The sequence below is a fragment of the Anoplopoma fimbria genome, chromosome 10, assembly GCF_027596085.1.
Source record: "Anoplopoma fimbria isolate UVic2021 breed Golden Eagle Sablefish chromosome 10, Afim_UVic_2022, whole genome shotgun sequence".
Lineage (NCBI taxonomy): Eukaryota > Metazoa > Chordata > Actinopteri > Perciformes > Anoplopomatidae > Anoplopoma > Anoplopoma fimbria.
The window spans coordinates 21,025,549-21,040,486 of NC_072458.1; the positions used below are offsets into that span (position 1 = coordinate 21,025,549).

Below are 14,938 nucleotides of genomic sequence, written 5' to 3' on the forward strand. Positions count from 1 at the left end.
TGTTGAGACAATCCATCGCCGTCCTTATCCACCGTTTTTTGGGGTTTACCTGAGATTCCAGTTGTCCCTCAGGGCGTTTTTTTTTTTTTTTTTTTTTTTTTTTTTTTTTTTTTAACCGATTCCATAGCAACAGCACTTGTTGATTGATTGATCGACCGATTGAATCAATCGACTGATTGAGGTTAAGAGTCTTACGGAGCCGATGGGGGGGTCGAAGACGTCCGAGCAGGTAGAGGTCGTTCACGACTCTACATCCTCGAAACACCACCAGTTCACACCCCCCCCCACACCCACTCCCACACCCAAACACACCTGACCTGCAGGCTCAGCACGCTCACGTCACCACAGTCCATCAAACAAACGCTCTCTAAAAAAAGGCAAACAGAAGGCATGTAGAGAAGAAACAAAGAAAAGGCTTAGCTTAAAACGGGCGAGGTATCCGTTACATAATCCTCCCTCTAAGGAATTTAGGCTTCTTAATACCATCTTGGAATGCACTATATATTGATATATATATATATATATACTGTATATTGCCGTTAATATAAGCAGGATTACTGTTGATAAATACAGTGGCCTCCTTACTATCAGAGGCACCTCAGCGAGCTTCAGCACCCTTCTCCCTTTTGAATTTCTGGGTACGATTTGCCCCAAAAAGGCTCTACATGGGTGGAGGAGGAGGTGGAGGAGGAGGAGACACTTTTTTTTTTTTCCCTATTTCATCTCGTTAAAATTCAAACATGATCCAAACTCCACCAGCTTTGGTCACTCTTCATCCACAGTCTCCCTTTTTGAATCCTCCTCCTTGCGATCCAGGACCTGAGGGGGGCTCGGCAGGGCCGCGGCCTCCGTGGACGCCAACGAGGACGGGTCTTGTTGGTCAACAATCCTGTGGGAAGAGGTCTCTTCCTGTGGAGGAGGAGGGAGGCGTGTGTGAGGAAAACATCTGGATTCACACTCTGCATTACCTGATTAGATGAAAACAACTGTGTGCACGCAGAAAGACCGGAATGTGCGTACGCGTTGCTTTTCGTCAGATTTATAAAAGCTGCACACATTGCCTCATTGCCACTCCCACAGTTTGCCATGAATGGATGTAGAAAACATCCTTAAATATCAGTTTGCGTATCGATAACCTGTGCACGCTCCACCGCTCATTAGACCTGACGATGAGAAATACGGCGACATGTCGGGGCGAAGTTCTCCAGAGCAGCTGTCATTACAGCTGTCATTACCACACACTGGATATAAGAAGTGGCTGTAGGCACTATGATGTCACCCGTTGGTATGTTAGATGGCTTTTTGAAGCCACGAGTTCAGCAATTTAGCCGTTGCCTTCTTGTTTTGTTTTTTTTGCAACCCGAAGTACTACAAGAGGGTGCAGCTGAATAAAGAATTGTTAGGTGACCAAAATGTCTCTTTTAACTTCCATGGAGTGAAAACGCACGGTGAAAGGGTTAAAGTTCTAAGACAATAACGCAGTAGCAACCTGTCAATCAATGTGTAGCCCCACCCCTAAAGCATACCCTGCTTTATGGTCTGTTTGACTCTAAATGGAGCATCATTTACTAAATGAACATCATGCTGTATTGAAGAAGACTTGAAACTAGAGATTGAGACCATAAACTCATGTTTACAATGTTTACTGAGGGAATAAATCAAGAGAGAAGTAGAGTCATTTTCTCATAGACTTCTATACAACCAGAGGAGTCGCCCCCTGGTGGACAGTAGAGAGAATGCAGCTTTAAGGCTGGCAGACACTTTTCAGCTCCAACTATCACATCCAACCAGTCCTCCTACTAGTTTAGTGGCACCAAGTGGACACACCTGCTCTGAGAATCGATGATTCACCTGGTCGGCGAACTCGTGCATCTCTCCCTCCTCACCGTTTGAGTGGCAGCTTGGACTTGGCACCTCGATTCCATGGCTTTCCAAAATGGCAGCTTCTGGTTGTGTTAAGACAGGGAGGCGGAGGTAAGAGATGGAAACACGGGAGATGTAAATGTGCGTGTACGTTATCCAGAGACAAACACGGCTTCTACAGTTATTCTTCAGATCACAAAGTGAAGGATGATTTAAGAGCACATGGGGGGTTCACATGTCATGAGGTTCTGAGGTCCTCACCGATATTCGCTCTTCTCTTCATCTCCTTCCGACGGTTGGCAAACCAGTTGTAGACCTTCAGCGCCGTCACACGCTCAAACTCAGACAGCTTACAGCCTGGGTGATAAAAAACACAACATCACACCTTTAAAATAACCTTTTGTATATAACCTTTTGTAAACGTTTAATTTGAAACTGATTTTTTGATACTGTTTTGTGTTCCCCAATTTACTTCTTTTCATCAAGATTTTTTTCCTTTGATTCTCCGTTCTCAACTAATGCTGAGGGCATATGGTTGGACAAAAATCTTAATGACGTGTACCTGACGTGCAATTGGCTGCGTTCCTGTACTGGTTTTTATCTGGTTCAATAAAAAGGTCAAATTTAAAATAATAAAAAATTAAAAAATAAAAAAAAGATGGTATAAATACTTCTGTTGTGACATTTCCAGTAAATAAAAAAAATTAAATAAATAAATTTAAAACACATTTTTTCTGTGTGACTATTTAAACAAACAAAACATTTTTTGTAATGAAATAACGTTATAAAAAATAACATGCAATGAATTATTCTTATTATCAATCACTAATCACCTACGCAGAATGTTTCTTACAGACTTTATCTGTCCTCAGGCACTTCATCAGCTGCCTGAGGACCTTTCTGACATGAACAGGCCTCATTACACTTACCAGGTTTCTGAATGACGGAGTTACAGGCGTTGGCAATCTCCTCTCGCTTGGCCTCGTCCGGGTACTGGTTCTCCATGAAGAAACTGAGAGAGACAAACATCCACAGTATTGGAAACAGTTAAATCTCACTGCAGAACGGCAACGCTCCAGTTTAAGGACGTCTCGTCGTGCACGGCCAAAAAAAAATAAAATTAATAAATAAATAAATAGGATCAAGAAGGATGAAACCGAATTTTGGGAGAGTAATAATAAATAAAACAAATTGTACATGTATTATTAATAATAACCAAAATCACTTTTGAGGTATTATTTATGTTAAAAGGTCATTTTAAAAGATTTAAACTAATAATTTGAGACGGTCGACGTTCATTTCAGGACGGTTTAAGTTGTATATTTCGGAAAAGTTCCGGGGGGGGGGGGTGAAAAAGTTAGTTGAGATGCTACACATTTATTGTGAGAGGGCACAACAGTGTTAGGTACAGCCTCATTTACACCTCATTTCCTTTCAGTCTTTGTATTGAGCAACAGGAAAGAAAGAACAATATTTATACACTGTAAAGGAATAATGGATGCATTAAGTGGATTCATTTCTGCTATTCAAGCTTTACATCCTTAAATCTCTTCCTAGGCCTCGAGATTCTCTGATAAAAAACTGAAATTTATACAGTACCAGTCAAAAGTTTGGACACACCTTCTCATTCAATGGTTTTTCTTTATTTTTATTTTTTTCTACATTGTAGATTAATATTGAAGACATCCAAACTATGAAGGAACACATATGGAATTATGTGGTAAACAAACAAATGCTCAACAAACCAGAATATGTTTTATATTTTACATTCTTCAAAGTAGCTGAATGAGAAGGTGTGTCCAAACGTTTGACTGCTACTGTACGTCCAGGTAAAGATCAAAGCAACCTTCTTCCCTCTCTCACGTCTAGTTTCTTTATATCCTGAAGGATGAAAAAGAATCATTAGCTCGCATTACAAAACACACAGGGATCAATTTCCTTCCAGCCCTCTCTCTCTCTTCCTCTCATCATCTGAGGTGCCCTATCCTGTCCACTCTGTCTCACACACACACACACAGACACACACACACACACACAGACAGACACGCACACACACCACATCATCTTCACCTCTACTGTATCGTCCTTGGGTGTAAACCAGCTCATGGGGATCAGCACTGCAGTAGGATTGCGTAATCCGGGGGCAGTGCTGGTGAGTGCTGTCTGAGGGCCGGTGTGGTCTTATTACTGAGAGTGCCCAGACTGCACCCTATACTTACAGCAAGCATGTAATAGAGAAATCAATTGAACGCAGCGGGTTGGACTGCCTCCCCCTCCTCCTCTTTCCCTGCATCCTCCTGACTCACTTACTTACTGAGAGGAGTCTGGGACAAATATAATACAGAGAAGAGGAGACAGAATACATCTAATTAAAAAAAACAAAAACTAAAACACTTTCCACCCTGAGAAGGTTACTAATGTTACCTCAAGCAATGCTGCATTCCTATCATATGTGAGAAACAATCCATGGCGTGGTGGTTGACGACGTGTTCAAACTCATCTGAATCAGGGTTTCTTTTGCAGACCTCAGATGCTTTTGATCAGCTTTTTTTTTTTTTTTTTTTTGAATAGTTCAATGCAAAACACAAACTCAGTGTAAGTGAGACACTGAAATGTAAACAAAGAATCAGTTCATCTACAGCAGTGGTTCTCAACCTTTTTTCAGTGATGTACCCCCTGTGAAATACTTTTTTAGCCAAGTACCCCCTAACCAGCGCAAAGCATTTTAGGTTGAAAAAAAGATGTAATACTAAGCGCTCTGCCATCAGTGTCTGATTTATTAAACTGTCAACACTGACGATTGCATTGTTGCATTGAATTCAGTTTATGAACTTACACTTATATTTTATTGAATATTTATTAAATAACTATTTTTAAAGGATTTTTGAATGGATGTTAATTTTAAATATATTTTTTTAAATCTCACGTACCCCCTGGAGTGCCTACACGTACCCCCAGGGGTACACGTACCCCCATTTGAGAACCACTGATCTAAAGACCTGAAATGATAAGTTGATCCACGGAAAAAATGAATCTATTTTGATTACTTGAAAAGAAAAAAAGAACTTAAACTCATGTTTGAAAATGTTCCGCCTTTTTGACAACAACATAAAAAACAATTTGTGTATTTTTTATTTCGCACTGGCTTTTAGGAAATTGTGACACTGAAGATTTGTGATTTTTTATTACATTATATACTAAAAGATTACATGATAAATTGAGTCAGAAGAATCCATAATGAAAATAATCATTATTTGCAGCCCTAGTTCAGTTTATATAAAGTCAAATCTGCTTTACTTGACTTAACGCTAGAATGAAGGTCAGTTTAATTAGGGTGCAAGTCGATTGTTCTTCTCTTTACAGTTGATGAAATACTAAAGATTAATGACATAAATGTAACACATACACATAATAATTCTAATAGAGAGCTGAAGTCATCACTTCACATCAGGACTAGCCTCTGTAACTTAATTAAATCTCTGAGTCAGTATTTATTTCATCGGTCTTTGTGAAAACAATTAAGCATGTTCCTATCTAGTATGACGGAAAAAAGATTAAGTATGTCCCAATAAACAGCATCTCATTTCAGTATGCCAAAAATACCAGGATGTCCTACTGCATCCGGTTGCATTTTGCAGGATTCAAGCCAGAATGCGTTTGAGCTATTCTGACCCACAATCCTCTGCACAGCGGGAAACACATCACATCGACTGAGCCGCCGAGACAGATGATATCGACAGATATTTGACAGATATCACATATATCTGACATGTGAACAAGAGGGTCAAAGTTCAGGGCGCAATATTATAAAGAAGTATGTTCTGATTGTATGCACACCACATGCAACAGTACGACATTCTAAGGGCAGCTCCAATATGTACTAAAAGTAAAAAGTGGAAGCCTTGCTCACCTCTCCATGATTGATTGGCACTCCTTCCTCCAGGTGAACCTGCTTCCTCTGCGCAGCCTCAGGGGACCGCCCACCAGCGCTGCTCTGTCGCCGGCCATGATCCCCGTCCTCCAATCAGGCTCCTCCTTCACCAGAGACCGCATCGACAAGGTGGCCCCTGAAGGAAGAGAGCGCATGCAACAATGTTAGCCGTTGAGAGTTCATGTGAACAGAGAGAAGTGAGCGTGTTCAGGCTGCAGCTTCCTGTTGCTCCAGCTGAACAAAAGGAAACGTGAACTGCTACACTGCGACTAGTTAAGTTTCCATTAAAAACTCACCACATTGTTCAGTTCAATTCAAAACACTATCGCAGTCAGTGACGTTTTACGTTAAATACGCAGTTACAATTTAACATGAATGCAAGCGAGAGAAAAATATATTCTTTTTAATTCCTGAAGCCTGTTTTTTGAGGAAACTAAATTCCCTGCTTGTTAATACCTGTAGATGCACTGTTGTTTATACTTGTCAGGTTTCCTACACTATGTTCAAACTAATTGACATTTTCAACTTACACACAGCCGGTGCGACAGCCTGCTGCTATGGCAAAGTAAAGAGGATTTCAATAGCATGGAGACGCTACATTTTTTAGCCTCCATAGCTCAATCCTCTGAGTTCATCTCCGACATTTGAGTCTGTTTAAAAGCATCCCCGAGCTGACGTAGACGCTACAGGGCGAATGCCATGCAGGCGTATTGTTGTGGCGAGCTGCTCGTGGGCCAGGGGTGGGGTAGGATGGGGTGGGAGGGGCAGGGAGGGTGGGCGGGGGGGGGGTTTACCTGGCTGGGCCTGGGCGGCGGCGGCGGCGGCAGTGTACCACGGCAGCAAGTGCATCAGCAGCTCTCTCTGCCTGCTCCACACGGGGTTGGGGTTGAGGTTGGTGTTGGGGTTGGGGAGGCAGCCGCTCGCCCCCGCCACCGTCCCGTCTCTGTCCCCGCCCCTGGCCCTGGGCACGGGACTCACGCTGTGCTGGCTTTCACTCCACCTCAGCCCTTCAGTCGGGACAAAACCAACGGTCAGGCGGGCCACGGATTAGATCACGGACACCAGTTTAAGCTAGCGTGATTGGAAATTGAGGGTTATTTGGGTCACGTGACAACAAATGCCTGCTTCAAAATGTATTCCATTGTATCCACCAATTAGTAGTTAATTTGATTTTCGATGGGCAGGTTAATAGGAGTGTATATGTCGGATTCAAAGCATTTTGGCCAATGAGGAAATTAGTTCTTGTTAGTATCGCTGTTAATAACCAGTTTGTTAGCCATGTAGGAATGAAAACCAGCACCAGAGTACCTCCAGCATCGGGGCTGAGAACTACAGAGGAGCTACAGCAAAGCTTGGGAGGGTTTGGGGGGGGAATAAAACATATAAAGGTTTAAGGTGAGGGGGAGACAGCAGGGTCGGCAGATGGTCCATCGGCGGCTTTGTTTGTTTGTTCCACAGAACTCGTAATGTTAAAGAAAAGAAAATATCTGATTTACTGTGAAAGCACGCTGCCTGACGCAAACCAATAAAAGCTCGGAGCGTCTTTAGCAGCTGTTTAAACCCGTACCAGTGCTTTAGGTGTCCGAGGACATGGAGAGGTCAACACCTAGCCAAGCTGTTACTCTAGACACAACCGCATTCAACCCGCTACGGTTTCATTTACAAAACCAGAAGCCTTAATATTATCGATCAGCGTCTCCTGTGACAGAACTACCTTTATCATTTGTCTTTCCTCTGGAATTATAGATTTGTCTGGTGTGTCCGTCCTTGACCTCGCAGCACCCGGTGGATGGAGTGTTAGCGTGAGGCGTTGTTAGAGGTGTGTGGGTTTAACCATGCAGGAGGACAGATGGGGGGGGGAGGATAGCAAGCAGTGGTCCACATTCACATAAGATCCCTTTTTCTTCAAGCCTTCCTCCCTTCATTATCTGATCCATCATCATTAACCTGACATTTGACCTTGAGGCGCTGCTCTGCACTTTCTCATCATCACTCTTCCTGTACCGGACATCCATCATCGTCGTAATGATCTAGAATCCCACTCCGCTGCTCCGTAACAGTCAAACTCTGAAACATGTTCCTGTCCGACCTCCTCCGACCCCCCCGTCCGACCCCCATCCGGCCTCCTCCACCTGCCCGGGCGGCTCACCTGGGTTATTCCTCTCCAGCAGGTACCAGCGGTAGAAGGCGCGGCGTTTGGAGTCGCTCATCTCCAGGCCCTGCTGCAGCAACCACTGCGAGATGTAGCTCTGGCTGATGCCTGCGTGCGTGCGTGCGGGGGTGGGGAAAGAGTTGAGACATGTCATCTTCACACATTCAAAAAAATAAAAAAAGACATTGATTGATTTCAGGGGGCACCAGTAGCATCTGTACTGTAGAGATGGGCGGTGAGCCAGCTCCTGTTGCTGCTAATGAAGCCTTCCCAATATCAATACCTTGATTAAGGACACGTGATTTGGTGCAGTACTTTGTGGACATGCTGCTTCTTGTAGTTCAGAATTTATTGCTCAGAGGCGGAGCCTTGGCCGTGGACGCCACAAGCCCTTTTTCTAACGACCTATTAGAAGCTATTGCATTGTTCTTCATCTGTTAATATATTCAATAACCTATTTAAAAAAAAGAGCATTAACAGGCTCTGCCATGTATAGTTTTATCTCTGCTAAAGAAAACATGAATTAAAAGGGTTGTTGACTTAAGCTGATTCCTATTATTATTGTTTTACCTGTCAGTTATATTGTGATGAATTGATTAATCTTAAGACATTCAATTTCAGATAAACAAATAAAAAACTAAATGCATATCACAGTTTCACAGAACCCAATATGACTTTTTGTCATTTAAAAAGGATATAAAAACAGAGAAAGGCATCAAATTGAGAAACTGGAACCAGCAAATGTTTGGATGGGGATGATTTTTGTTTAAAGGTGGACTTAAACTATATATCATTTATCAAAATGGTTTACCAATAATCTTCTGTTTCTGGGTTTCTGTGGTACAAGCCCAGCAGCAGAGTGCATTACCCATTATTTAATATTAGTGAGAAAACAAATGACTGATTTTTCGCCCCCTAAATCCAAAAACACATAGATCAACTTCTAGAATCTAGTGTTGTTGGTCAGTAAATGACACTTTCATTATTTTCAGATGTGCAGAAGACAACAGAACAAAATATTCAAATGAAGCTGTGTCTTCCCACACACTTTTTTATGTTTTTCTTTTGTGTTTTATATTGTGTCGGATTGTGACCTTAATCGTAACCAGTTAGTTTAGCAGCAAGTTAAGTTTCATATTGCAATTTAGTGGATTAAAAACACAGTGAACTGGAGTAAAAACCTGGAAAAAGTTCCTGTTTTCTGCTAATTGAAATAAGACAATCAGAACACATTAAAATGAATCATGAGATTGTCAGAGATTCCCACTACACCGTTTCAGCACGATTATTTTTCTGCCCACTAGTGATATGTTACATGCGTCCTTGCAGCCGTTTGTCAAGCTTTACAGACGAAGCTCAGTACCTGTTACTTGGCCTACGATTGCCTGAGAGATCCTGCGGTTGTTGAGGAACGTTTTGATCTCCTCCTTCACCAGGTTGCTGTCTCTCCTGCAACAGAAACAACAAGCCGTCGTGGCATCAGAACTGCTACGCGGTGGTTAAAGCAGCAGCCTTTGCTCCGACTAACCTTATTCACTGATGCTTCTCTTTTTCCAGCGTTCCCTAAACACCTGACCTGAATTAACTCCACAAAAATTCTGGAGAATAAGCCTTCACCCCGGGGGACGCTAGCTGTCATTATCTGATGTTATAATAGTCTCTCTCTCTCTCTCTGTCTGTCGCTACCTTCTTTTTCCACGCTCTCTGATAACAGTAAGCTCCACCAACGTCCTCCTTCTTTCCCCCCTGCTCACCTCATGTACTCCTCCACCTTCTCCTCCAGGTCCCACTCCTCGTCTCCCATCATGTCGTAGCTGAACGTCCGCTGAACCGCCACACTGGGAGGGTAGAGGGGCGGAGGGGAGGCCTCGTAGCTGTTGCTGGGGGAGAGCGCGGCGCCGTCCAGGCCGGAGGTCTGCGTGGTGGCAGAGGCTAGGGAGAGCGAGGAGGAGGAGGACGAAGAGGAGGACGGGGCAGGAGCGGCCGCGCTGGGGGTGGCGTTGGACGGGGCGGGTTGAGAGTCACAGTGGGGAGGGCGGTGGTCCGGGTCCAGCCTCTCCAGGGACTCCAAGGCGTGGATGATCTGAGGTTTGGTCATGCCGGAGAGACGCAGGCGCTGCAGGAGGTCGATCTGCTCGATGGTGTAGCGCGGCTCCACCTCGCAGCACTCCATCCTGGCATCTGCAGGCATTTTTAAATGAAACAAAAGACCAACTTTGTAAGAGAATATGAACCAACTGTAGCCCTATTAATACCCCCAAAGAACTGCACGCTTCGGTGGATTCATCACCAGATAAACAGCACCCAACCACGTCACAAAGTGTTACCAAGACATATGCAAACGCTATATTTAGCTCTACCTCTGATAGATCTTAAATTTAGATAATATGTCGCAAACTTTTTTTTTTTTTTTTTTTTTTTTAACGGAACCTGCAGACAAACTGATAAAAAAGATGAAAGGATTATTAATAGATGAAAACACCAAAATAAAAAAACCCCAAGACGTTTAAAAGTCGAATTCAAACACGACACTTCCTTTTGTTGAGGCGCGTGGGTGTGGGGGGGGGGTTATTTATCTTGAGTACAACACTTTAAATGCAAATTAGATTCAATGATTTCAGTTACGCCGATATCCAAAGAACTTTGAGTAAATACAAGACCGGTTTGTAAAACTAAAAAAATTAAGGAGGAGGGAGACAAAAAAAGAAAAAGAAAAGAAGAATAAAACTGCATTCTCCTCTGAAGAACCCTTGGGTCATTCAAAATGTTGGCACCCTTTCAAACACTTGGCACAGACACTTGGGGCTAACCTTGCTCCATTTGTCCGGGGTGGAATTAAAGTAAGATCACTGTGGCATACATAACCTAACATCAGGTCCAGTCACATCAATCCACCCACCTCTCCATGTCCTACACCTGCCTGTCACGTGCAGGGTCAGAGGTCATGCTTTATCCATCAATGACACAGACTACACAGTGTGAAGAGATCAGATTAAACATATTTTAAAAAAAAAAAGAAAAAAAAGAATAGAAATTTGACATGACCTTGCATACTTGAAAAGGTAAGATATTTGGGATTGCATAACTTTATGTTTTACCCATCTGGTGGACCCACTATGAACTCAGAGTAGGTGTGATTTTGTGACCCCAAAAACAAGGTGTTAAGTTTCAAAAAAGAAGAGGAAAGTTGATTTTGTTAAAATGCATGTAAGCCAAATCCACCAGAAAGACCTGCACATGTCAAAGATGTGTCAAGTCCAATATTGTCACATATGTACATACTGTACATTTTTATTCCTGTTCTATTTTTTATTTTGTTGTATAGTATGTGTATTTGTTGTCTGTGTCTGTGTAGTTGAGCTGCTGCAACACTTAAGGAATATAATAAATTAATTACAAGCAGGAAAAAAGTTAAACTACCACACATAGAGAGTAGGTTTGGAACTGTGAGTGTTTACATCACAGACTTCTTCTGTTATTCTTTCTTTAAGTGCAAAAAAAAAAAAGAATAGAAATTTGACATGACCTTGCATGCAAAAGGTAAGATATTTGGGATTGCATAACTTTATGCTTTACCCATCTGGTGGACCCACTATGAACTCAGAGTAGGTGACCCCAAAAAACAAGGTGTTAAGTTTAAAAAAATAAGATTGTTAAAATGCATGTTAGCCGAATCAAGTCCAATATTGTCACATATGTACATTTAATTACAAGCAAGAAAAAGTTAAACTACCACACATAGAGAGTAGGTTTGGAACTGTGAGTGTTTACATCACAGACTTCTTCTGTTATTGTTTCTTTAAGTGCAGCAAAAAAAAACAAAAAAAAACTATGCATGCTTTTTTTTTTTTGCTTCAAAAGTTAGGTCCCCCTTTCTCTCCTACCTGGCGGAGGGGGCGACACAGACAGGCGCCCCGGGAGTGGTTCGGTTCGAGGGGTCGCAGCGGGGACGCACCACTGTCGCATGGCTCCGCGGAGTTCAGCTCGGCCGGACCTCTTGCCGAGTCGGAGGAGAGGAGAGGAGAGGAGAGGGGACTTGCTGCAAGTGTGTGTGTGTGGGTTATGAGGCCCCTGGTTGCATGCTGCAGCGGAGGACTCTCTGGCCGGGTTAGGGTGGCTAAGCTAAGGCAGGCAACTCCGGCTGGCTCCCCTGAGCACCAGCCTGCTCGATGCCCGGGTGTGTGTGAAGCCTGCAAGTGCATGAAAGCGGAAGTAAGGCAGTGTGACCGTCAGAATAAAAGCATTGGTGGCAGGCTTTGTACTGGGGGTTTTGATTGTTTTATAATAATAATAATAATAGTAATAATAATAATAATAACAGAAATAATAATAATAACAGTAATAATAATAATAAATAATAATAATAATAGTAATAATAATAATAACAGAAATAATAATAACAATAATAATAACAGTAATAATAACAGTAATAATAATAATAATAACAGTAATAATAATAATAACAGTAATAATAATTTTTGCATTCAGTTCTGATGAATGAAACCTAAATTAAAAGCATGCAGAAGCATTTACCTGCAGTATCATTTAGATTAAAAATAAACTTTTTGCATTGTTTAATAAAAATGCAGAAATTTAATAACAACACTTTTTAATGTTTAATAATAATAATAATAATAATAATAATAATAATAATAAATAAGCCCTTTTTGCATTCAGTTCTGATGAATGAAACCTAAATTAAAAGCATGCATAAGCATTTTTTTGGCTGTTTAATAATAATAATAATAATAACAGTAATAATAATAAGCCATTTTTGCAGGTTATATTCAGTTCTGATGAATGGAACCTAAATTAAAAGCATGCAGAAGCATTTACCTGCAGTATAATTTAGATTAAAATAAACTTTTTTGGCAATGTTTGACTGTTTAATAATAATAATAATAATAATAACAGTAATAATAATAAGCCCTTTTTGCAACAGGTTATATATAAGAAAATTTAAAATTGAAAAGCATGCATAAGCATTTACCTGCAGTATAATTCAGATTAAAAATAAATTATAATAATATAATAATAAGGTTAATAACAGTAATAATAATAATAACAGTAAATAATAATAAGCCCTTTTTGCATTCAGTTCTAAGTTAAAATAAGCCAGTATAATTTAGATTTAAACTTTTTTTGTTTAATAATAATAATAACAATAATAATAACAGTTCTGATGAATGATACCTAAATTAAAAGCATGCAGAAGCATTTACCTGCAGTATCATTTAGCTTAAAAATAAACCTGTAGATACTTTGCCCATTATGGCACATTAAAAAGCACCTAACTTAAACCAAAAATAAATAATTGTATTACAATAAGTTAAAGCCACCACCTACAGTTACTTACATAGATGGTAGGGGTAGATTTGGCTGAAAGTTATGCTCTACTATATACTTTACATTATAAACAATGAATCAACTCACTGTTTCAGTCCTAACGCAAAGCTTTGCAAGAGTTATATGTGAAATATTTGGAGAGACAAAACACTAAGGTTTCTCTAATATTAATAATAATAACAACAATAATAATAATGACCCCCTTTTTGCCACAGGTTATATATAACAGTTCTGATGAATGAAACCTAAATTAAAAGCATGCAGAAGCATTTACCTGCAGTATCATTTAGATTAAAAATAAACCTTTTTGGCCAATGAGGTTTGACTGTTTAATAATAATAATAATAACAATAATCATAACAGTAATAATAATAAGCCATTTTTGCAACAGGTTATATATAACAGTTCTGATGAACGAAACCTAAATTAAAAGCATGCAGAAGCATTTACCTGCAGTATCATTACACCTTAAACTCTGTCTGCACTGCCAAAACAAATGTTTACACTGCACTGTTTGCACACATTTTTCATTTTAAATACTCCCCTGCTGTACGTAGTAAAGTTTTCATTCCTTTTGTGTATTTTTATCTGTATATTGTTGTTATAGTGTTTGTTGTTCGCTGCTGCTGGCTGGCTGAGGGCTACCAAACGGAATTTCGTTCTATCACTACAATGACAATAAAAACCTCTTTATCATTATCTTTATCTTAAAAATAAACCTTTTTGGCCAATGAGGTTTGACTGTTTAATAACAATTATAACAATCATACAATAATAATAATAATAATAATAAGCCCTTTTTGCAACAGGTTATATATGAAAGTTCTGATGAATGAAACCTAAAAGCATTTACCTGCAGTATCATTTAGCTAAAAATAAACCATTATGGCAAATTAAAAAGCACCTAACTTAAACCATAAATAAATAATTGTATTAACAATAAGTGAGCGAGCAGTTAAAGTCACAACCACACAGTTACTTACATAGATGATAGTGGTAAATTTGGCTGAAAGTTATGCTCTACCATATACTTTATATACATAATAATGACCCCCTATTTGCAACATATTACATATAACAGTTCTGATGACCGAAACCTCACTTAAAATCCTGCATGAGTATTTACTTTACGTTTATCTGATGAATAAACCTGTAGAAATTGTGTACTTCATGGCACATTAAGAAGAACCCTGATTTAAAACCATAAAAATATGTTAATTTATAATGAATAAGATAGCGGATAAAGCCACAAACACACAGTAACTTACTTAGATTATAGTCTTAAATTTGGCTGAAAGTCACATTATAAACAATTAATTAACTTTCAGTTCTAATGCAAAGCTTTGCAAGAGTTATATATGTGAAATATTTGGAGACAAAACACTAATGTTTCTCTAATATTAGTAATAATAATAATGACCCCCTATTTGCAACATATTATATATAACAGTTCTGATGACCGAAACCTCACTTAAAATCCTGCACGAGTATTTACAAGAGTTATATGCAAGAGTTATATGTTATATGTGAAATATTTTTGAGAGACACAACTATTTAAATGCAACTATATAACAAGATGCAACAAACTATATAAGCTTTCACTTCTGTAGCTTTTGTTTTTATGCAAAACCAGTGCACAGTTGAGC

The 14,938-nt window shown here is 40.0% G+C and overlaps 1 protein-coding gene across 5 annotated transcripts; it reads right to left on the reverse strand.

The window, feature by feature from the left end:
- Nucleotides 1-247: 247 nt before the first annotated feature.
- zgc:91944 (uncharacterized protein LOC436941 homolog) lies at nucleotides 248-12,141 on the reverse strand. Of its 5 annotated transcripts, none has more exons than XM_054606101.1 (10): nucleotides 11,831-12,141; nucleotides 9,701-10,127; nucleotides 9,310-9,395; nucleotides 7,944-8,054; nucleotides 6,589-6,801; nucleotides 5,774-5,930; nucleotides 2,793-2,875; nucleotides 2,125-2,220; nucleotides 1,852-1,946; nucleotides 248-909 (listed from the first exon to the last, which is right to left on the reverse strand). In XM_054606101.1, the coding sequence occupies exons 1-10, from the start codon at nucleotides 11,910-11,912 to the stop codon at nucleotides 766-768; spliced, it is 1,494 nt and encodes a 497-aa protein (XP_054462076.1). In that variant the 5' UTR covers nucleotides 11,913-12,141; the 3' UTR covers nucleotides 248-765. The 5 variants fall into 5 exon arrangements, with proteins under 5 accessions (XP_054462076.1, XP_054462075.1, XP_054462080.1 ...); XM_054606100.1 differs by having other exon boundaries at nucleotides 1,828-1,946; XM_054606103.1 differs by having other exon boundaries at nucleotides 807-909; nucleotides 1,887-1,946.
- Nucleotides 12,142-14,938: the final 2,797 nt, after the last annotated feature.